Raw genomic sequence first — 23,499 nt, 5'->3', positions numbered from 1 at the left:
AATAGTTACCACCTGAACCCAATGATGAATCTTTACATGACAAAGAGTTGGAAAACTGGATGTTTTCTATTGAAACAACAATGACATATTCTTCTCAAAGAGGTTGAATTCAAGTCAATCAAGCCTTTAGGGTTAACTTCCAGTTGACAGAAAATATGGAGACAGGTGAACAAGTTCAACAACAAGAAAGAAAGCAGTTTGGAACATTACACAGCAAAACTAGCCTTATCTTCAATAAGTTGAGGGCATGGAGATGGTGATAGGGAGGTTGTGAGAACAACACTAGAACGAAGAAGAGTTTAAAATAAATCATTTAGGAACCCTGGTAACAACCAAGATATTTACATGAGAAGCTTCAGCGTTCCATGCCCTTCACCCGAAACACACAGAGAAGAGCTGAATAACCAACAAGAACTGGCAGAAACAATCTTTCTCAAAAGATGGTACGAGAGAGATGTAAGGGGTATGAGACATATGAGTTTTTTTTCTTTTTTCACTTTATTTCTTTTTCTGGAGTGATGCAAATGTTCTAAAAATGATCATGCTGATGAATACATAACTATGTAATGATATTGTGAGTGATTGGTTATATGCTAAGTATGGACTGTATGTGTGTGAAGATTTTTCAACAAAAAAAATTTCTAGTACAGCAAAATAGAATAAAATAAAGTAAAATAAAAAGACGGTAGGATCTCATTGCACCCTTGCTAGCCCCTCTTCCCACCCACACCAGTTCCCAGTGTGGCTCTCTGGTCCCAGTTCTGGAGGGAGCTGAGTAATCCTCATGCACAAATTAGGAACATTTATATCTGAACTGATCTGTCTGGTTGTGGTCTGAGGGACTTGCTGGTTCCAGAACTTGCCCTGTGTGTGGAAGACAGTTCACCAAGCTCTCCTCCAGAGTGTTGCAGAAGAGCAGTCAAGTACAGGCTACTTGACTGGGCAAGGACTACTGGCAGTAGGACATTGAGTGTAGTGGCCAGGATGTGAGGAAATTGTTTCCTAGGAAAGAGCAGACATTGAGAATGCTGGAAACCGGGAAATTCCTGGGATCAAAGGCACATGCACAAGACAAGATGCATGTGCAGAAAGGACCAGGAAGGCACCTATGCTTTAGCTTTGAGCAATGCCCTAAACTCAGCATATGGATAAGCTATGAAGGGGAACGCTCTCACAGATAAATGTGCAAAGACTGGGAATTTTGTTACCTCTTTTTCCTTTTTTTTTTTCTTCTTTTTTATTAGCTCCTGGCATTCAAGGTAAGCTCTGTCATAACACTGGCTGGATACAAGTTTAAGGAATCCAGTGTCTCGGAGATTAAACTCCAGTGATAACACATTAAAATGTCCAGATGTCAATAAAAGGTTACAAAACATACACAGAAACAGGAAGTGATGGCCCAGGCAAAAGGAGAAGATTAAAGCATTAGAAACCATCAATGAGAAGGACTGGACCTGGGACATTCCAGATAAAGACTTTTTAAAAATGGTCCTAAATATGCTCAAAGAACTAAAGGAAAACCTGGACAAAGTAATAAAGGAAATCAAGAAAATGACACAAAGACAATATCAATAGAGAAATGAGAATTCAGAAAAATAACCCAAACAAGAGTTCAAGATCACAGTAACAGAAATTAAAAATTCTCTACAGGGGTTCATCAACTAGAGCTGGCAGAAAAAACAAGCAGTGAACCTGAAGATAAAATAAATGAAATCATCCAATTGAAGGAGCAGAAGGGAGAAAGAATGAAGAAAAGTGAACAGAGCCTCAGGAAACCTGTGAGACCCTATCAAGCAAACCAATATAAATGCTGTAGGAGTCCCAGAAAGAGAAGAGAGAAGGGGAAAGAGAGAATACTCGAAGGAAGAATAGCTAAAAATTTCCCAACTTTAATGAAAGGCATGAATATACAGATCTAAGAGGCTCAATGAACTCCAAACAGGATAAATACAAGTAGACCCATGTCATGCCATGCTATAATCAAACTGTTGAATGCCAAAGATAAAGAAAGAATTCTGAAAACTACAAGAGAGAAGCAATATGTCACGTACAAGGACCTCAAAAAGATAAAATGTCAATTTCTCATCAGAAACCATGGAAGCAATAAGGCAGTGGGAAGGCATATTTAAAGTGCTGAAAGTAAACAATTCCACCCAAGAATTCTATATTCACCATAAAAGACTTTCAAAAATGAAGGAGGGACTAAGACTTTCTTAGATAAACAAAAATGTGAAGGAGTTCATCAGCACTAGACTGACCCTACAAAGAATGCTAAACAGAATTTTGTAGATTGAAAGAAAAGGACACTACAGTTTAGTTAACACCATAAGTACATAGAATCTTGAATAGGGCAGGAGATTTTGTGGGTATACAGGTTACTGTGATGCCCCAATATATCCCAGAGTAATTTGGGCAGTGAATAAAGAAGTATTTGCAAGGTCTCCTTGGGGCACTGGGGAGAAAGGAGGAAATATTCAACTTCCACATTTGGAGAATTTCTGATATTTTCACAAGTAGTGGAGACAACCAAATCTATAGGTTGAGCCCTCGATATTGGAATTTGCCCCTATGAAAATTATTCCCACAAATGATAGGCTAAGTCTACTGAAAATTAAACCTTAGAGCACCCCCCAGAGAACCTCTTTTGTTGCTCAGATGCAGCATCTCTCTTTAAGTCTACTCAGCAGATGAACACATTGTCCTACCCCCTATGTGGAACATGACTCCCAGGGCTATAAATCTCCCTGGCAAAGTGGGACAGAAATTCAGGATGAGCTAAGACCCCACATTGAGGGATTGAGAAAGCCTTCTTGACCAAAAGGGGGAAGAGAGAAATGAGAAAAATAAAGTTTCAATGGCTGAGGGATTTCAGAGTCAAATGTTTATCCTGGAGGTTATTCTTATGTATTATTTAGATATCCCTTTTTAGTTTATGGTGTATTGGAATGGCTAGAGGGAAATATCTGAAACTGTTGAGCTGTGTTCCAGTAGCTTTGATTCTTGAAGATGATTGTATAACAATATAGCTTTTGCAATGTGACTGCATGATTGTGAAAACCTGTGTCTGATGCTCCTTTTATCTAGGGTATGGACAAATGAGTAAAAAAATATGGATTAAAAAAGACAAGTAATGGGGGGACAAAGGTTAAAATAAATTGGGTAGATGGAAATACTAGTGGTCAATGAGAGAGAGGGATGGGGGTATGGGATGTATGAGTTTTTTCTTTTTATTTCTTTTTCTGGAGTGATGCAAATGTTTAAAAATGATCATGGTGATGAACACACAAATATGTGATTATATTGTGAGCCACTGATTGCACACCATGCATGGAATGTTTGTGTGTTAAGATTTATCAATAAAAATATTTTTTAAAAAAGAAATAAATAGAGCTAACATCAGAGTTTCTGTGTAGTTAAAAAAAATAAAAAATAAAAAAAGAAATAAAGAGATTCTAGACAACTGACTGAAGCCACATGAAGAAATAAAGATGTCTGGTAAAGATGACATGGGTAAATATTATTGCATTTTTTATGTGTAACTGCACTTTTTACTTTTTATAGGGTTTAAAAGACAAATACACAAACTATAATAAACAAATGGTTTGGACTCATAAAGTATAAATATATAATTTGTGACAAGAACTACATAAAGGTGGGAAGACAGAGGTATATAGGGAAACACCATTTATGTATGCTGTTGAAGTTATTAAGTTGTATCAGAGCAAACAAGACTGTAATAGATTTAGGATTTTAAATTTAAGCCCTGTGGTAACCACAAAGAAAATACCAGAGAACATGCAAACTCAGAGACAGAAAGCAGAATACAGGCTGACAAGGGTGGAAGAGAAGTGTAATGGGGAATATGGTAGTTCAAAGCTGCTATGTACTCCAAAAAGGGCCATATTCTTTTAATCCATTCTTGTGAGTGTAAACCTATTATGGGTGGTACTTCTGCTTAGGTTATTTCAGTTGAAGCATGTTCAGGTGAGTTTTAATATTCTGTCTGGAGTTCTTAATAACAGGATAATTTCATCTCATTTCTGTATGTGTTTTAAGAGATGCTCAGGTGAAAGGCCCCACAGAAGTTAAGAGATGACCCACAGAAAAGAGAGGGGAAGCCACTAAATCCAGAAACTGAAAGCAACAAAACCTGGGAGAAGAAGATCAGAAGATGCTGGCCATGTGCCTTCCCATGTGACAGAGGTATCACAGATGCCAGCAGCCTGTCTTCAGAGTTCAGGTATCATCCTGCTGATATCATGAGTTAGACATTTTCACAACCTAAGAACTGTAAATTGTAAGTTAATAAATCTTCATTGTAAAAGTCAACCCATTTCTGGTAGATTGCATTCTGGCAGCTTTACCAAGCCAGAACAGGGAGTAAATACAAAATGGGTGTAGGGTTTCTTTTTGGGGTGAAGCGAAAGTTGTAGTAATAGATAGTAAGCTTGGAAGGGGGTGGGATGGGAGGATTTATGTTATATTCATTTCTTCTACAAAATATTTTGTCAATCTTTTCCTTAAAAATATTTTTTTCTTTAAAAAGTAAGAGAGAGTCTGGACCAGGTAGAAAGGCTGAGATCCCACACAGAACTTTAAGTCCCCCAAGCCACGGAGGCTGGTGCCCCTTTGCATTGGACACAAGAGGCTGGTTCCCCAAGGGGAAAGGAAACAGACTTTACTAGTAGCAAGGGCTTAGCTCAACCGAGATCCAACTGCAGATTTAATTAACAAATTCTGACTACTGAAAACAGGCCCCCAGCACAGATAAACCTGGAATAAGCATGAAAGGAACTAGGAATGTTTGCCCCAACAGAGAGGGGGTGGGGCTGATGAAGAAAACAAGCTGAGTTTTTTTTTTTAACTTGGACAGAACAAAATACTGGAAAAGGGCTGGACCCCAAGAAAGAGGACACATAGAGCCTGTAGATACAGAGAGCCACGTGCCAACTTGATTGGCAAACCCAAGGAGTGGGGGTCTTCCTCTGAAAAGGCTTTTATGATTTTTTTTTTTAATTTTTACTTTTTAAATAGCTCATTAGATAGAAATGCGAGCACTCTCAGGCTCCAGCACTGCCCCAGGCAAAGGCAGAACTAAAGCACATATGAGAGACAAAGTAACTAGTCAGGTGAAAGAAGTTAATTCCCTAAAGGGCATATCTTCTGCAAGGAAAGGGGGTTGGGGCCCAGCTCAAGTGGAATCTCTCCTTCAAAGAATTCAAGCCTCAGGGACTAGGAAACAGAAGCAATCAAAGGCCACCTACTGCTTCACCTCTTTCTCAACCAAACCCCCAGCATATAGAGTCTGCTAAAATTAAAAGCACCACATAACTTTAAGCTGACGGGAAGCCACAGGCAGACAAGTGCCACATGCTGGGCAGGATAGGAAAAGCATAGAGTCTAGAGGATTCATAGGAAAGTCTGACAACTACTGAGTTTCACCCTCAGGGAAAACTAATGCTGGCTACTCTCTCCTCCTAAGACCTGGGCCTGTCTTGTCTGGGAAAAATCTGGCTGAGGCCTATAATATCTGAGGAGACCTCAAAAAAAAAAAGGGCTCCATATAGGCAGGGCAAGAAACAGAAAAACAAGAACTGAAAAATTCTGATCAGTTAAACACAACCTATGCTAGAGGTCTACAATTAGTTGAACTGAATGTCAAAGAACAGAAAGAGAACAAAGACATCAAACATGAAAACCTTAGGTAAAAGAGTAAAAACAACCTCTAGAATAAACTATGTAAGGAAATCAAATGCCTAGATGCTAGCAAAAATAACGAGTCATACTAGGAAAATTGAAGATATGACCCGGTCAAAGGAACAAACCAACACTTCAAATGAGATATGGAGTTAAAACAACTAATTCAGGATGTTCAAACAGACATGTAAATCTCATCAAAATCAAATCAATGAGTTAAGGGAGGATATAAAGAAGAAATTGAAAGTTTGAAAAAACAAATCACAGAACTTATGGGAATGAAAGACACACAAAAAGAGATGAAAATAACAATGGAAACCTACAACAATGGATTTGAAGAGGCAGAAGAAAATTAGTGAACTAGAGGGCTGGCCATCTACAATTCAACACACAAAGGAAAATACAGGGAAAAGAACTGAAAAATATAAGCAGGCTCTCTTACAAGGGTGCCCAAATAGCTAAAAATATCTTGAGAAAGAAAAATGAAGTGGGAGGTCTCCCACTACCTGACTTTAAAGCATACTGCAAAGCTACAGTGGTAAAAACAGCATGGTACTGGCATAAAAATAGGTAAAAGATGACAGAAGAAAGTGAATTGGCCAGAGACTGACACAAAGAGGTACTTATGGGTGATACTGATAGTCACAAAAACAACAATAATAATAGCTATAAACTCTGAATTCCTATTGCCTTGCTCCCATCACTTACTTGTAGCAAGTTACCTCTCTATACCTAAGTTTCTCTATCTGTAAACAATAATAATTGCACTCCCTAGGGTAAACTGAGGATTAAATGAGGAAACACATATAAAGCATTTAACCACTTTGCACAAGGCCTGGTCCAGGTCCATGCTACACATTCAAAAATGATGGTGGTTGTTGCTGCTATTAAGTTTTACTAGCTTCTAACCTGTGTGCTAAGTGTTTACTTGTATTTTCTCATTTAATTCTCCAAATAGCCCTATGAAGGAGGTGCTCTTACTATTCCCATTATTTGGATGAGGAAATTGAAACTCAGAGAGATGAATCAATTTACCTAATATCACAAAGCTGGTAATTGGCAGAGTCAGAATTACAAAAGTTCTGGAATCAGACTATCTGAATTTGAACTTTTGAAGACTGTCATAGGCAGCCTCTAAGATGTCCCTCAATGATTCTTTATTTCCTGGTATTCAGTTCTTGTATAGTCCCTCCCTCAGTGAAAAGGGGCTGACCCATATAATCAAAAGGATGCTACATGAATAACCTAGTATGATTTCTAAGGGCTTTAATAAAAATCACTGTGGCTGTATCTTGCTCTCTCAGACCACTTGCTCTAGAGAAAGTAAACTGCCATATAATGAGGACACTTCAGCCAGCCCCATGAAAAGGTCCACATGTGAAAATACGCATTATGGGAGTACATGAAGGAAAAGAGAGAAAACGGCATGTTTAGTCTGCCAAAGATGCCAGAATGCGACATACCAGAGATGGATTGGCTTTTAATGAAAGGGGATTTATTTAGTTAAAACCATATAGTTCTTCAGAGGAAAGGCAGCTAACTTTCATCTGATGTTCTCTCTTACACAGGAAGGCACAGGGCAATCTCTGCTGGCCTTCTCTCTAGGCTTCTGGGTTCCAACAGCTTTCTCTGGGGTGATTCCTTTCTGCATCACCAAAGGCCTGGGCTGAGCTGCAAGTGCTGAGATGAGGTACAGTGAGCTGCCTGGGCTGTGCTGCATTGACCTCTCTCATTTAAGCATCCAGCCAATTAAATCAAATATCATACATTGCAGCAGGCATGCCCCCTAGCTGCTGCAAATGTAATCAATGACAGATGAGCTTCACATACCATTGGCTCATGTCCACAGCAATAGAACTAGGCACCTTCACCTGGCCAAGTTGACTCCTAAATCTAACTACCACAGGGCGTAAGGAATAATCAAAGAAACAATGGCAGAAAACTTAAATTTAACAAAAGACATGAATATGTACATTCAAATATCCCAACCAACAAATCCCAAACAGAAAAAAACTCAAGAAAACCATGCCTATACACCTGGAATCCAACTACCCAATGCCAAAGACAAGATGAAGAGTTCTGAAAGCTGCAAGAGAAAAACAACATTATATGCAAGGGAATCCCAACAATATTAGGTGCCAATTTCTCAGAAGCCATGGAAGCAAGAAGGCAGTGGTATAAAATATTTTAAGTGCTGAAGGAAAACCAAGAATTTTAAATCCAGCAAGACTTTCTTTCAAAAATGAGGGAAAACAGGTCCAGAGAGCAGAGCAAGATGGTGGCATAGTGAGGTATAGAATTTCATTTTGTAAGGCAGCTAGTAAATAGCCAGGAACTGTCTGGAACAACTGTTTGGAGGATTTCTGTGACCGGACACACATCACACACCAGTCTGGAACAGGTTTAATGGCAGATATCCCATGCAGAAATCAGTCTCCAAAATTGTGGAGGCTGGCACCGCTCCCCCAGTGGCAAGGCAAGCTGTCTTAGAGTTGGTTCCCTGAGGGAAAAAGAAGCCTTCTCTATTAGAAGCAAGAAAGTTAGTTCAACCAAGCTCCAAATGTGGAATTAATTAACAAATTCAGACTGCTGAATACCAGCTTTGAGCACAGATAAACCTGGAGCAAGCAGGAAAGGAACCAGAAGTTTTCTCCCCAGCAGACAGGAGGTAGGGCTGACAGAAAAAAAAAAAAGCAGCTTTTGTAGTTGGACAAGTGTAAAATACTGGAAAAGGGCTGGGATCCAAGAAAAGGGGCACACAGAGCGAACAGCACCTTCAGCTTTTGATTGAAAAACCTGGGAAGCTAGGGACCAACTCTGAAAAGGATTTTTTTTAACCTCTTAACAGCCCATTAAATAAATCTGTGAGCATTCTCAGGTTTCAGCACTGCCCAGGCAAGGGAAAAATTAAAGCATGTCTGAGAGAAAAAGTATCTAGTCAGAGATTTCCCATCTCTTATGAAAGACATAAAATTATAAATCCAAGAAGCACACAGAATAGATCTGAATAGACCTGCTCCAAGACACTTACTAATCAGATTGTCAAATGTCAAAGACAAAGGAAGAATTCTGAGACTAGCAAAAGAAAAAGTAATCCATTACATACAAGGGAAGCTCAAAAAACCACATGCAAACTTCTTAGTTGAAGCCACGAAGACAAGAAAGCAGAGGTGTGATATATTTAGGATACTGAAAGAACAAAACTGCCAACCAAGAATTCTATATCTGACAAAACAGTCCTTTAAAAATGAGGGAGACTTTTAAATATTTTCAGACAGACACTGAGAAACTTTGTGAACACAAGAACTACTCTACAAAAAATACTAAAGGGAACACTACAGGCAGATAGGAAAAGAAGAGAGAGAAGGTAGAAGGTAGAAGGTAGAAAGACAAGAAAGGAAGGTAGAAAGAGAGAGAAAAAAATAAGATATGACATATAAAATCCAAAAGACAAAATGCTAGAAGAAAGTATTGCCTTTACAGTAATAAATTAAATGTTAATGGATTAAATTCCCCAGTAAAAAGACAGAGACTGGCAGTATGGATCAAAAAACAAGACCCATCTATTTGCTGTCTATAAATGACTCACTTTGGACCCAAGGACAAAAACATGTTGAAAGTGAAAGGTGGGAAAAAGATATTTCATGCAAATAAGAAACAGAAAAGACTTGGGGTATCTATAAAAATATCAGACAAACTAGACTTCAAATGTAAAACAATTAAAAGAGCCAAAGAAGGATACTCTGTATTAATAAAAGGGAAAATTCATCAAGGTGACATAATAAGAAATTTATGCACCAAGTCAGAGTGCCCCAAAAACATGAGGTACACACATTCCAGGAAGAATTAACACCAATCCTGCTTAAATTCTTCCAAATAATTGAAGAGAAGGGAACTTTCACTAACTCATTCTGTGAATCCAACATTACCCTCATATCAAAGCCAGGTAAACATATCACAAGAACAGAAAATTACAGACCAATATCCCTTATGAATACAGCTGCAAAATTCCTCAACAAAATTCTAGCAAACTGAATTCAACAACACATAAAGAAATTATAGACATCAATGCATAACAGGGGCTGCATGTGAGGTCATCATGCGGGGGGAGTGGGTGGGGTCAGGTGGTTTGAATGAGACAGAGATGGAACCGGAGCCAGGCACAGGCAGTGGTTGTGGTCCCAATGAGAGCCAAGGATGACAGTGAACATATATTCAACATCAGTGGTCACTGGTAACTTAAGCTGACATGACACACTGGCATGAATCAATAGTCTCTGCAGTTGAATTTGACAAAGATTGAACAGTTGTGCTCAGGGGCTGCCTATTATCAATTTATGAACATGCTATTCCCTGGCTCCACTACCTTGAAGAAGGTGGAGTTCCAAGCTAAGTTAGAACATGAATATATCCAGAACTTCAAAATACTACAAGCAGATTTTAAGAATGGGTGTTGATAAAATAATTCCTGGGGACAATTAATGAAAGGAAAGTTTCAGGACAATTTTGAATTCATTCAGTGGTTCAAGAAGTTTTTCAACACAAACTATGATAGAAAAAACTATGATCCTTTAGCTGCTAGACAAAGTCAAGAGATGGCAGTTGCTCCCTCCCTTGTTGCTCCAGCTCTGAATAAACCAAAGAAACCTCTCAACTCTAGCAATGCACCTCCACAGAGGCCCATTTCAACACCAAGAACAACTGAAACTGCCAAGGCTGGTCCAGGCATGCTGAGAAAGAATCCTGGTGTGGGCAATGGGGATGATGAAGCAACTGTTAAAAAACAGAAACTGAAAACTACAAGTGTTGGAGATGATGTGGAGAAATAGGAACACTCATTTCATTCATTGTTTTGGTTTGCTAAAGCTGCCAGAATGTAATATACCAGAAATGGACTGGCTTTTATAAAGGAGATTTATTAAGTTACAAATGTAGACATCTAAGGCCATAAAAATTTCCAAATTAAGGCATCAACAAGAGGATACTGTCACTCAAGAAAAGCTGATCATGTCCACGGTTTCTCTGTTAGCTGGGGAGGCATGTAGCAGGTCAACATATTAAAACTTAACCATTGAAGACCTGGAGAAGGAGAGTGATTTCTACTTTAGAAAACAAAAGAACATTGAATTGATTGTCAGGAGATAGAGGGGGAAAATGACCCTGTATTGCAGAGAATTGTGGACATTCTGTATGCCACAGATTAAGGCTTTCTGGTACATGATGAAGCGGGCCCACAGGAGGAACAAGAAGAGTATTACCAACCTGGACCAGAAGAGCAATATCAGAATCCTTCACTCCAAATCATGTGCTTAACTGTAAAATACTCCCTTTTATTATTCTTAGAGGCCTCATTGGTTCTTTACATAAGCAAAAGGCACCCCTTCTTAAAAAGTGTACTTTGCAGAAATTTCACTCCTTTACAATTAAGTATGAGTTAGGAGCCTTTACCTTGTAGCAGAGCACTATTAACATCTAGTTGGTTCACCTAGGGAACAAAGAGGCTGACCCTGGGGCTCACCTTGTGGTTGCTCGAAACACTGATTGCGGGAGAAGGTGTTATGTAATACATTGAAGTGGAGACCTCAGTAGAGAAATGGAAAGACTGAATTGAATGTTAAGCTAATGTGAAATCTTGGCAGAGAAAGTTGTAATAAATAAATGCCTTAAAAGTATTTAAAATATACTTACATATTTCAAAACATTTTACATTTTGAATAAATAAAAATAAAGAAATTATACACTATGATCAACTGGGCTTTATCCTAGGTATACAAGGGTGGTTCTACATAAGAGAATTAATGTATATAATAGGGAATATGAAGGAAAAAAAGCACATGATTGGGTGCACAGGTGTTTCAGTGGTAGAATGCTCACTTTCCATACAGGAGAACTGGGTTCGATTCCCGGACCGAAAAAAAAAAAAATACATGATCATCTTTATTGATGCAGAAAAGTCATTTGACAACATCCAGCACCTCTTCTTGATAAAAACACTTAGAAAACTAGGAATAGAAGGAAATTTCCTTGATGTGATATATAGCATATATGAAAATCCAACACCTAACATCATACTCAGGGTGAAAGACTGAAAGCTTTCCCCCTAAGATCAGGAACAACACAAAGACATTCACTGCAACCACTGCTACATCAAATTGTACTGGAAGTTCAAGCTAGAGAAATGAGGCAAGAGAAAAAAATAAAGAGGAAAAAATTTAAAAAATGGAAAGGATATTGGATCATGTCATCATGTAGATAACATGATCCAATATATAGAAAAATTTGAAAAATACACAACAAAGCTACTGAAGTAATAAACAAATTCAGCAAAGTGGCAGGGTATAAGATCAACATCCAGAATTCAGTAGTATTTCCAATATTTTAATGAACAATCTAGAGAAAAATCAAGAAAAAATTCCACTTAGAATAGCAGCTAAAAGAATAAAATATCTAAGAATAAACCTAACCCAGGATGTAAAGGACTTATACATAGAAAACTGAAAAACACCAACAAAAGAACTCAAAGAAGACCTAAATAAATTGGACATTCCATGTTCATGAATTAGCAGACTAAATATTAAGATGTCAGTTCTACCCAAAGCAACTTACAGATTCAATATAATCCCAATCAAAATTCCAGCACATTTCTTTGCAGAAATAGAAAGGCCAATCATCATTTACATGGAATTACCCTTACATGGAAGGGTAAGGGATCCCATATATCCAAATCAATCTTGAAAAAGAATACTGAAGAAGGAAGACTCATACTCCCTGATCTTAAAAATTTATTACAAATCCACAGTAATCCAAACAGCATAGTACTCATGCAAGGACAGACATATAAACCAATGGAACTGAATTAAGAGTTCAGAAATTAACCCTCACATTATGGCCAACTGATTTTTGACAAAGGGACAAAGATCACTTCATTGTAAAGAATAGATTCTTCAACAAATGGTGCAGGGAAACCTGGAGGCCCATGTGCAAAAGAATAAAGTGAACCCCTTATCTCACACCATACATAAAAATCAACTCAAAATGAATCAAAGACCTAAATATAAGAACCAAAACTATAAAACTCCTAGAAGAAAATATGGGAAAGCATTTTCAGGACCCTTTGTTAGGCAATGGTTTCTGAGACTTTGCACTGAAAGCAAACACAAAGGAAAAAAAAAAAACAGAACCTCATTAAAATTAGAAACTTTTGTGTATCACAGGACTCATTATGAAAGTAAAAAGACAATCTATACAATGGGAGAAAATATTTGGAAACCACATACCCCTTAAGGGTTAAATACACAGAATATATAAAGAAATGCTACAACACAAAAACAAAAAGACAAAAAAAATTTTTTTAATGGACCTAAAACTTGAATAGACCCTTCTTCAAAGAAAATATACATACAGCCAAAAAGCACATAAAAAGATATTCAACATCATTAGCTATTAGGGAAATGCAAACCAATGTCACTTCACACCCACTGGAATAGCTACTGTTAAAAAAAAGAAACTGAAAACTACAAGTGTTGGAGATGATGTGGAGAAATAGGAACACTCATTTCATTCATTGTTTTGGTTTGCTAAAGCTGCCAGAATGTAATATACCAGAAATGGACTGGCTTTTATAAAGGAGATTTATTAAGTTACAAATGTAGACATCTAAGGCCATAAAAATTTCCAAATTAAGGCATCAACAAGAGGATACTGTCACTCAAGAAAAGCTGATCATGTCCACGGTTTCTCTGTTAGCTGGGGAGGCACGTAGCTGGCCTCTCCTTGTCCTTCGCTCCAAGGCTGCATGGCATTCAGCTCCTGATTCCAGGAGCTTTCTGTATAATGCCTCACTTAGCTTCTCTGGGGCAAACTCTGGGTTTCATCTCTTAGCTTAGCATCTCCAAACATCTGTGTCTTGGTGTCATCTCTCTACCCTCTGCGTCTGCTCTGAACTCATTCTCTCTCAGGACTCCAGTAACTAATTAAGACCCACCTTGAGTGGGTGGAGTCACATCTCAATGGAAATAATATATTCAAAAGCTCCCACCCACAACTGGCTGGGCCGCATCTCCATGGAAACAACCTTAAAAAAAAAAAATCCTACCCAAACAATAGGTCTGCCCACTTGAAAATGGATTAGAATGAAAAGAACATGGCTTTTCTGGGCTACATAACAGTTTCAAACCAGTACATTCACTGTTGGTGAGAATGTAAAAAGGTGCAACCACTGTGGAAGAAAGTTTGGTGTTTCTTCAGAAAGGAACCTCACAGTATTACCATATGACCTAGCAATATCACTTCTAGGTAAATATCCAAATGAATTGAAGGCAGGGACTCTAACTGATATTTACATATTGATGCTCACAGCAACATTACTCCAAATTGCAAAAAGATGAAAGCAACCCAAATCCATCAACTGATAAATGGATAAACCAAATGTGGTATATGCATACAATGGAATATAAATTCAGCCATAAAAGGGAATGACGTTCTGATACATGTGACAACTTGGATGAATATTGAGGACATCATATTGAGCAAAATAAGCCAGATACAAAAGGACAAATATTAGGTTATCTCATTGATACATGTATGTATCTATGTATCTAAAATTAGATACATATAGATATATAACTAGAGTAAGCAAACTTACAAGTCAGAAACTAGATTTTACCAAGGACTGGAGTAGGGATAAGGAAAAGGGAATTAATGCTTAAGTTATACAGAATTTTAATTTCAGTCGATGGAAAAGTTATAGTAATGGGTGGTGGTGATGGTAATATAACATTGTGAATGTAATTAATAGCACTGATTATATATATGAATATGGTTAGATGGGGAAATTTTAGAATGTATGTTACCAGAATATTTTTTCAAAAAGTCATGGAATGAAACAACACAGTGAACCCTAAGGTAAATATGGGTTAGAATTAGTAGTAAATTATAAAAATACACTATCATGAATTATAAGAAATATACCACACTAATATAAGGTGTAGTATATGGGAACTCTATATTTTATGCATGATTTTTCTGTAAGCCTACAATGTCTCTAACAAAAAAGGGCAAGCATAGCTCTGTTCCCCAAACTTAACACAACACACACAGACAATAATACGAATCACTGCCACTTCACACAAAATGCTGAAAGCCACTAGTACTGCCAGTTGCCTCCTAATTTGTAGCAATTTATATGCCAGTTCTTAGAAGACCTGGGTAGTTTGTCTGGCTTCATTAAAATATACTGTAGTCATATATTGCAAGAGGAAGGGCATTAGGCTGAGTGTCTAGAATTCAAACTGTGGTTACAGCAAACACCCTTTGACATATCTCTCCACTCATACCTGTCTTCTCTAAAACCTGAACCTCACCCACAAGGCTGGGTCACCTCAGCCATGTTTGTTCATCCTGACTCCATAGGTGACTGCACCAGTACTTGACATGTGGCTACACTGGGCTGGATTGAGCTACCAGTCTCAGTCTAGGACAGTGGTTTCAATGAAGAACGTGTAAATGTAGACTCCTGGGGGAGACCAGGTTGGGCCACATGCACACACAGGAAAGAAGGCAGGAAAGAGAGGGAGAGGGTAAAGCAGTCAAGAAACAGACTGCCTGTGTTCTGGGTGGCTCTCCAGGCTGAGTGAATTCTGTTATGTGCCCCTTTACCTTTATTATAAATTTCTCTTCTATTAAGCAACTCTGAAACAGATTTCTATTAGGCGCTAACAAAAAAAGAATCCTGACTGAAATAACTGTAAACCCTTGTTGTCAATTGCTAAACATTTCCAGGACTTTTTTTAAAGATAAGAGTAAACTTTTTCCCCTTTATTGAATAAGGCTGTTTCTAAAAATGTACATATGCTTTTTATATAAACATGTGTGTATTTTGCTGTGACAACTGGTCTCTAAAACAGAAACAAAACAACCACCAGAATTTGGGAACAACAAAAAGAAAAGCTCCCTAGAAAAATATTCTGCTTACATCTCCTTCTTGACAATGAACATTTTTGGCAGGAAAAGCCTGGGAAAAGGAATGAGCATGGTAAGGCCTGACTCTCAGGCACGGAGGCCTGTGGGCACCAACTGCTTCTAGCCCTACAAGTTTGTACCAGTCAAGGTGACATTCCCTGGAGAAGTCAAATACTTGGCTCAAAGAATGAGCACTGTCGAGAATGGAAAGTTCCTGGGTGCTCTCATCAGCAGGGTTTAAATCAATAGCATACATTTATAGAGACTTCAAGAAAGAAAGCTAAGTTACTAACACAGTCATTCTAATAGTGACTAAATCCTCTCTTCCCAGCCACAACCTTCGTATAGAAGTATAAAGAACAAAGTACAGACCTCTGGCTGGATAGCTTTAAAGACAGGTATGTCCATTAATGTAATCTGGCTCTGCAAAAAAAGAGAATTGGTGTTAGAAAATATTGTAAATAAAAGATAATTTTCATGTTACTTTGGATCGATACTAAAAGTTTAACGACACATTCATAAAAGGTATACTTTCCCCTTGAAATGAATTCTAGCCAGACCAGAGTATAAAACTGGATAATTTTTTAAATGTCTGTCCCACCTCTTCCTTCTTCATAAATCTTGATCCACATCCTCTTTCTTGAATGTAAGTTGAACTGTCAATTTAATAATTTATAAAAGATGTCTGTAGGATGGGATTAGGAATAAGGGGGACATTTTTACTCTGAACATTTTTGTGCCATTTGAGTTTTGTTTCAAGCATGAATTACTTTTACAGTTTAAAAAAGTTCTAAATAGTAGAATGATGACCCATAACAAACTCTGAAAAAAAAGGTCTGGACATATATTAAAAATTAAAATGCTAAGCAGAGACACCATTATTTTAAAAATTAGAATGCTAAGCAGAGACACCAAATCTCTAAATTTAAACTTATTTTTAAATTATGGTTTATAAAAATATACATTTCTTACAGAGCTTATGCCTTCCTAAATTATACAGTAGTGTACTTTTCAAGAAGTATCCCAAACCAGAGTTTGTGAAATGTTTGTTCTACCAGTCCACAACAAGGTAAGTATAGAAGCTGATTTCAAGCATTTGGAAATTCTTATAGTAATCTGATATTACTGCAATACTTTTTTAATACACTCCTCCTTTCCCCTTTCCACCATCCGCTGGTAACCTCTTATCTACTTTCTGTTGCTGCAAATTTGCTATTTCTAGATTTCTCTCATATGTGATATCATGCAATATTTGTCATTCTTCTTATTTCACTTGCTTATATAACAGCATAATTTCTAAGGTTCTTCCATGTTGCAGCATATTTCAGAACTTCATTCATTCTTTTTTTAACTTTTTAAATTGTATAACATAACATACATACAAAACAAACAAAGAAAAAGCAATAGTTTTCAAAGCACTCTTCAACAAGTAGCTAAGGACAGATCCCAGAGTTTGTCATGGACTACCATACCATCCTCTGAGATTTTTCCTTCTAGCTAGTCCAGAATATAGGAGGCTAGAGAATTTCATTCTTTCTTATGGCTGAATAATATTCTGTGGTATGTATGAGCCACCTTTTGTTTATCCATTCATTTGTTGACAGACACTGGGTTGTTTCCACCTTTTGGCTATTGTGAATAATGCTGTTGCAAACACTGAGGTGCAAGTATTTGTTTGAGACCCTGTTTTCTCTTTCTTTGGGTAAATATTTAGAAGGGAAATTGCCAAGTCAAATGGTAATTCTATATTTAACTTTTCAAGGAACCACAATGTTGCTTTATATAATAACTATACCATTTTACTTTCCCACCAACAATGCAACAGAGTTCCAATATCTCTGCATACTCACCAACACTTATTTTCCATTTTATTTAAATAGTAGACATCTGACAAACAGAAGCCCAGAGCCCTCAAGAATGCACTTTGGAAGTAACATTTGGAAGTAACTTTGGAAGTAAGCCAAGCCACGTTCGGTGAACACATTACCCTCACACACGCTACACCTGCTTCATGACCCGCGACGCCCCCACACCCCACACACCTGAACCTTGTCACCTGCCCCCTACCACCAGGCTCCAAGCACCTCCGTCCCAACCACCCACAGCCCCAGCCTGACCCACCTCTCCTGTGCAAGCCCACAGTCTCTCTCTGCACCACCCAAGCAACATGGGCCCCACACTCACACACACACCAGGGCTCCGCCCCCCAGACCCATACACATGCACAGCGACATCCTCCCTACCCGGCATGCATGTCTCTGTGCACTGACCTCTTGACCCCTGCACACCACTACTCCTGCCATGCACATGTGCACACACTTGCCCCACACTCTGGCACAATACGCTGCTCCCAAACCTGGCAGGTGCTCACGTGTGCATATGTGTTACATAGTTCCCGTCCTGCACACACATGTACCCCTGCCCCAAACCCTTCCCTGCAAATGTACACCTGTGCCAGGGCCCGGCTCACCTGCATCTACCACCCCTTACTCACATACCGCATCCCGTGACCTGTGCCCTGAATCTAGACACTTGCACATCTGCATCCGAGACCCCCTGGGCCCCTACCCCTGTGCAAGGACACACCAGTGTCCTACCCTCCCTGTGTCCCAAACTCTGTGCCCCATACCCTATACCCTGATACCTATGACCTCCACACTCCATGCGCACACCTATATCTGCCTGCACACAAGCACCTGTGCATCTGCACAGCCTCCCCATCTGACTCCTGCTGCACCCTACCTGTCATCCCCATGGTTCACCCTGCTCCTGTGCTCCAAGACCTGCCTAAGCTGTACCATGCCTCCAAAGCTCCCACACCACACCTCTACAACTCTGCAATCTGCACCTCATACTCACAGGCACCAGTGTACGATCCCAGACCAGTGCCTATACCTGCGCTGCAACCTGTCACTGCACTGCTGTGCCCCACCCTATGCACCGCATCCTGCTCCATACTTGTCCCACAAAAGCTTTAGACTACTGAAGGAAATAAGCTTCCAAAGTAATCCTATCAAGATATTTACATGCCGCAAAGGCAACAGAAGATCACTAAGCATATGCAGATGGAGACAAATAAAGCCCAGCCTGATGACCATATTAAAACACAAGAGGAGACAGACTTTGGAAAAACTAAACAAAGATGTTCATATAACTCTGCTAAATAAAATCAGTGGGATGGCTAATGACAAAAGGAGATCAAGAAGACACTAGAAGAGCATAAAGAGGAATCTGTAAGAATAAATAGAAAAATATAAGATATTGCAGAGATTAAAAATGCTGTAGACCAAGTTAAAAATATACTAGAGACACACAACAGCAGATGTGAAGAGGCAGAAGAAAGAATAAATGAGCTGGAGGAAAGGACAACAGATTGCAAACACACAAAAGTACAAATGGCAAAAAAAAAAAAGATGGAAAAATGTGAACTGGATCTCAGGGTAATGATGGCAATACAAAGAACACAAATATAAGCATCATCAGTGTCCTAGAAGGAGAAGAGAAGAGTAGAGGCTAGGAAGATTAGTTCAGGATATAATGGGGGGAAATTTCCCAACTCTTATAAAAGACATAACTATGAAAATCAAAGAAGATCAATGAATACCAAATATAATAAATCCAAATAGGCCTACCTCAAAACACATACTAACCAATCTGTCAAATGTTGATGAGAAACAGAAAATCCTGAAAGCTGCAAGAGAAAAACAATCTACTACATATGAAGGAACTCATATAAAACTGAGTTCAGATAACTCAACCAGCACTACAGAAGCTAGAAGCAGTGGTATGATATATTTAAGATGCTGAAAGACAAGTCTTCCAACCAAAGAATTCTATACCCAGCCAAATTATCCTTCATAAGTGAGGGAGGAAAAAAAAGTGAGGGAGAGATTAAACTTTTCACAAACAAATGTGGAAGCCCTACAAGAAATACTAAAAGGAGTTCTATCAGCTGAAAAAAAAAAAAAAGACAGGAGAGGGAGGTCCAGAGAAGGGTAGAGAATTGAAGTACCAGTAAGGGTAACTTAAAGGATAAAAAAGAGAAAGAGGAAAAACAATTTAAAGATCTAATAAATAAAATCCAAAGGATAAGATGGATTCAAGAAATGCCTTTACAGTAATAACTTTGAATGCTAACAGAATAAACCTACCAATCAAATGATACAGATTGGCAGAATGGATTAAGAAATATAATATAGCTATATGCTGCTTACAAGAGACTCATCTTAGACTCAAGGATACAAATAGACTGAAAATGAAAGGATAGAAAAAGATGTTCCAAGGAAGCTGTAACCAGAAGAAAGCAGGAGTACCTATACTAATATTAAAAAATAGACTTTAAATGTAAATACACCATAAGAGACAAAGAAAGGCACTATATATTAGTAAAAGGGACGATCATGAATGTTTATACTCCCAATCAAGGATCCCCAAAGTGCATGAGACAAAACTGAAGGGAGCAATAGATGTTTCAACAATACGAGTAGGAGACTTCAATACACCATCACCTCTACAGATAGAATAACCACACAGAGGATCAACAAGGAAATAGAGAACTTAATTTGATAAATGAATTAGACTTAGCAAACATTTATAGGTCATTCTATCACAAAACACCAGGATATACATTCTTCTCTAGGGCTCATGGAATATTCTCCAGGATAGATCATATGCTGGGGCACAAAACAGATCTTTTTAAATTTAAAAACACTGAAATTATTCAAAGCACCTTCTCTGATTACAATGGAATGAAGCTGGATCTCAATAACCACCAAAGAACAAGAAGATTCACAAATATATGAAGATAAAATAACACCCTCTTCAACAACCAGTGGGTCAAAGAAGAAATTAGTAGAGAAATTGGTTGCTATCTGGAGATGAATGAAAATGAAAATACAACACATCAGAACTTACAAGATGAGACAAAGACTGTGCTGAGAGGGAAATTTATTGCCTTAAAGGCCTATATTAAAAAAGAAGAAAGAGAAAAAAATCAAAGACGTAACTGGGTACCTGGAGGAACTAGAGAAAGAACAGCAAACTAACCCCAAAGCAAATAGAAGAAGAGAAATAACCAGGATAAAACCAGAGTTAAATAAATGGGAGAACAAAAGAACAACAGAAAGAATCAATAAAACCAAAAGTTGGATATTTTTGAAAATCGATAAAATCAATGGACCACCAGCAAGGCTGACAAAGGAAAAAGAGAGAGGATGCAAATAAACAAAATCAGAAATGGGGGTGGGGGGGGTGTTACCACAAACCTGAAGTTTTTTTTTTTTCTTTAAATCATAAGTAGATACTATGAACACTTAAATGCAAACAAACAAGATAACTTAGATGAAATGGACAAATTCCTGGAAACAGAAGAACAAGTTGCATAGACTCAAGAAGAAATAGAAGATCTCAACAAACCAATCACAATTAAAGAGATTCAATTAGTCATCAAAAATCTTCTACAAAGAAAAGCCCAAGGCTAAATGGCTTCAAAGGGGACTTCTATCAAACATTCCAAAAAGAATTAACATCAATTCTGCTCAAACTTTTCCAAAAAACTGAGGCAAAGGAACACTCCCTAACTCATTTTATGAAGCTGACATCACTTTAATAGGAAAACCAGATAAAGATGCTATGAGAAAGGAAAACTACAGGCAAATCTCACTAATGAATACAGAATCAAAAATTCTCAAGAAAATACTAGCAAATCAAATCCAACAACACATTATATACACCATGACCAAGCGGGGTTTATATCAGGAATGCAAGGATGGTTCAACACAAGAAAATCAATTAATGTAAGATAGCACATTAACAAATCAAAAGGGAAAATCACATGATTATCTTGATTGATGCTATAAAAGCATTCAACAATATTCAACACCCTTTTCTGATAAAACACATCAAATTGTAGGAATCAAAAGTAACTTCCTCAAAATGATAAAGGGCATAAGTGAAAAACCCATAGCCAGCATCCTACTCAATATGACTGAAAACTTGCCCCCTGTCATGGTCAGGTTCATGTGTCAACTTGGCCAAGTGGTGGTTGGGCAAGTGTTGGCTTGTCTGTTGCGATGAGGACATTTCATAGAATTAAATCTTGATCATGTCAGCTGCATCCACAGCTGATTCCATTTGTAATCAGCCAAAGGGGCGCGTCTTCTGCAATGAGTGATGCTTAATCTAATCACTGAAAGCCTTATAAGGAGGAATCGGAAGAGACAGGCCCTTCCTGTTTTGGCTGGTGAGCCTCTCCTGTGGAGTTTGTCCAGACCCTCCATCAGGACTCATTGGCTTCACAGCCTACTCTGTGGATTTTGGACTCTGCGTTCCCACGGTCACATGAGACACTTTTATAAATTTTATATTTGTGAGTGTTCCCTGTTGATTCTGTTTCTCTAGAGAACCCTAACTAATATACCCCCTAAGATCAGGAATGAGACAAGGATGCCCATTGCATCACTATAATTCAGCATTGTAAGAGAAGTTCTAACTAGAGCAATCAGGCAGGGAAAATGGATAAAATGAATCCAAATTGGAAAGGGAGAAGTAAAACTTTCATCATTTGCAGATGACATGATACTATACTCAGAAAATTCTGAGAAATATACAACTGAGTTACTTGAGTTAATAAATTCAGTAAGGTGGCAAGATATAAAATTGAAGCACAAAAATCAGTAATGTTTTTATACACAAGTAATAACCTAACTGAGAAGTCGGTTAAAGAAAACATTCCATTTAAAATAGCAACTGAAAGAATCAAGTATCTAGGAATAACCTTAACTAGGGATGTAAGGGACTTCTATACAGAATACTACATAACACTGCTAAAAGAAATCAAAGATCTAAATAGGTGTAAAGACATTCCCTGCTCATGGAGAGGAAGGTTAAATGTACTTAACATGCCAATTCTATACAAATTGATCTACAGAGTCAATGCAGTAGCAATCAAAACTCCAACAACCTACTTTGAAGATGGAAAAACTGGTTACCAAATTCATCTGCAGGGAAAAGAGACCATGTTAACTAAAATCATCCTAAAAAAGAAGAACAGAGTAGGAGGATTAACACTTTCTGACTATAAAACTTATTATAAAGCCACAATGATCAAAACAGCATGGTACTGACACAAAGACAGAAGTACTGACCAATGGAATCAAATTGAGAGTGCAGAAATAGACCACCAAATCTAACAGCTGATCTTCAACAAGGCCCCCAAATCCACTGAACTATGACAAAATAGTCTTTTCAGTAAATGCACATGGGAGAATTGGATATCAATAGCCAAAAAAATGAAAAATGACCCTTACCTTACACCTTAAACAAAAATTACCTCAAAGTGGATCAAACACCAAAATATAAGAACCAGTAACATAAAGCTCCTAGAAGAAAATGTAGGGAAACATCTACAAGACTTAGTAAAAGGAGGTTGCTTCCTAAGTTTTCCGCCCAAAGCGCAAGTAACAAAAGAAAAAATAGATAAATGGGAACTCCTCAAAAATCAGAGTTTTGTGCCTCAAAAGAATTCGCAAAAAGGTGAAGAGGAGCCAACTCAATGTGAGAAAATATTTGGAAATCATACACTGGATAAAGCATTGATATCCTGTATACATAAAGAAATTATACTATTCAACAACAAAAGAACAAACAAGCCAAATATAAAAAGGGCTTCATATCATGGGCTAAAGATATGAATAGGCATTTTTCTGATGAGCAAATCAGATGGCTAAAAGCACATGAAGAGATGCTTACTTTCATTGGCTATAAGGGAAATACAGATCATTAGTACAATGAGACACCACCTCACACCAATAGGAATGGTTGCTATAAAACAAACAGGAAACT

General features: G+C 37.9%; 1 protein-coding gene and 1 pseudogene across 21 annotated transcripts in view; one reads left to right on the top strand and one right to left on the bottom strand.

Moving 5' to 3' along the window:
- RALGPS1 (Ral GEF with PH domain and SH3 binding motif 1) overlaps positions 1-23,499 on the bottom strand; it is a 617,170-nt gene that overhangs the window by 331,797 nt on the left and 261,874 nt on the right. For all 21 annotated transcript variants that reach the window (XR_013169371.1, XM_077145262.1, XM_077145266.1 and 18 more), the window contains one exon: positions 16,030-16,080. Coding sequence is in view for 20 of the 21 variants with exons in the window: in XM_077145262.1 (XP_077001377.1) it covers positions 16,030-16,080 (51 nt within the window). In the remaining variant the exon portion in view is untranslated. The remainder of the gene's footprint in view (positions 1-16,029; positions 16,081-23,499) is intronic.
- On the top strand, positions 9,895-10,526 carry LOC143673612 (microtubule-associated protein RP/EB family member 1 pseudogene; annotated as a pseudogene).

This window comes from Tamandua tetradactyla, chromosome 2 (assembly GCF_023851605.1).
Source record: "Tamandua tetradactyla isolate mTamTet1 chromosome 2, mTamTet1.pri, whole genome shotgun sequence".
NCBI classification, from domain to species: Eukaryota; Metazoa; Chordata; class Mammalia; order Pilosa; family Myrmecophagidae; genus Tamandua; species Tamandua tetradactyla.
The sequence above is the reverse complement of the archived record's forward strand: the minus strand, read 5'-3'. Positions and strand labels throughout refer to the sequence as shown.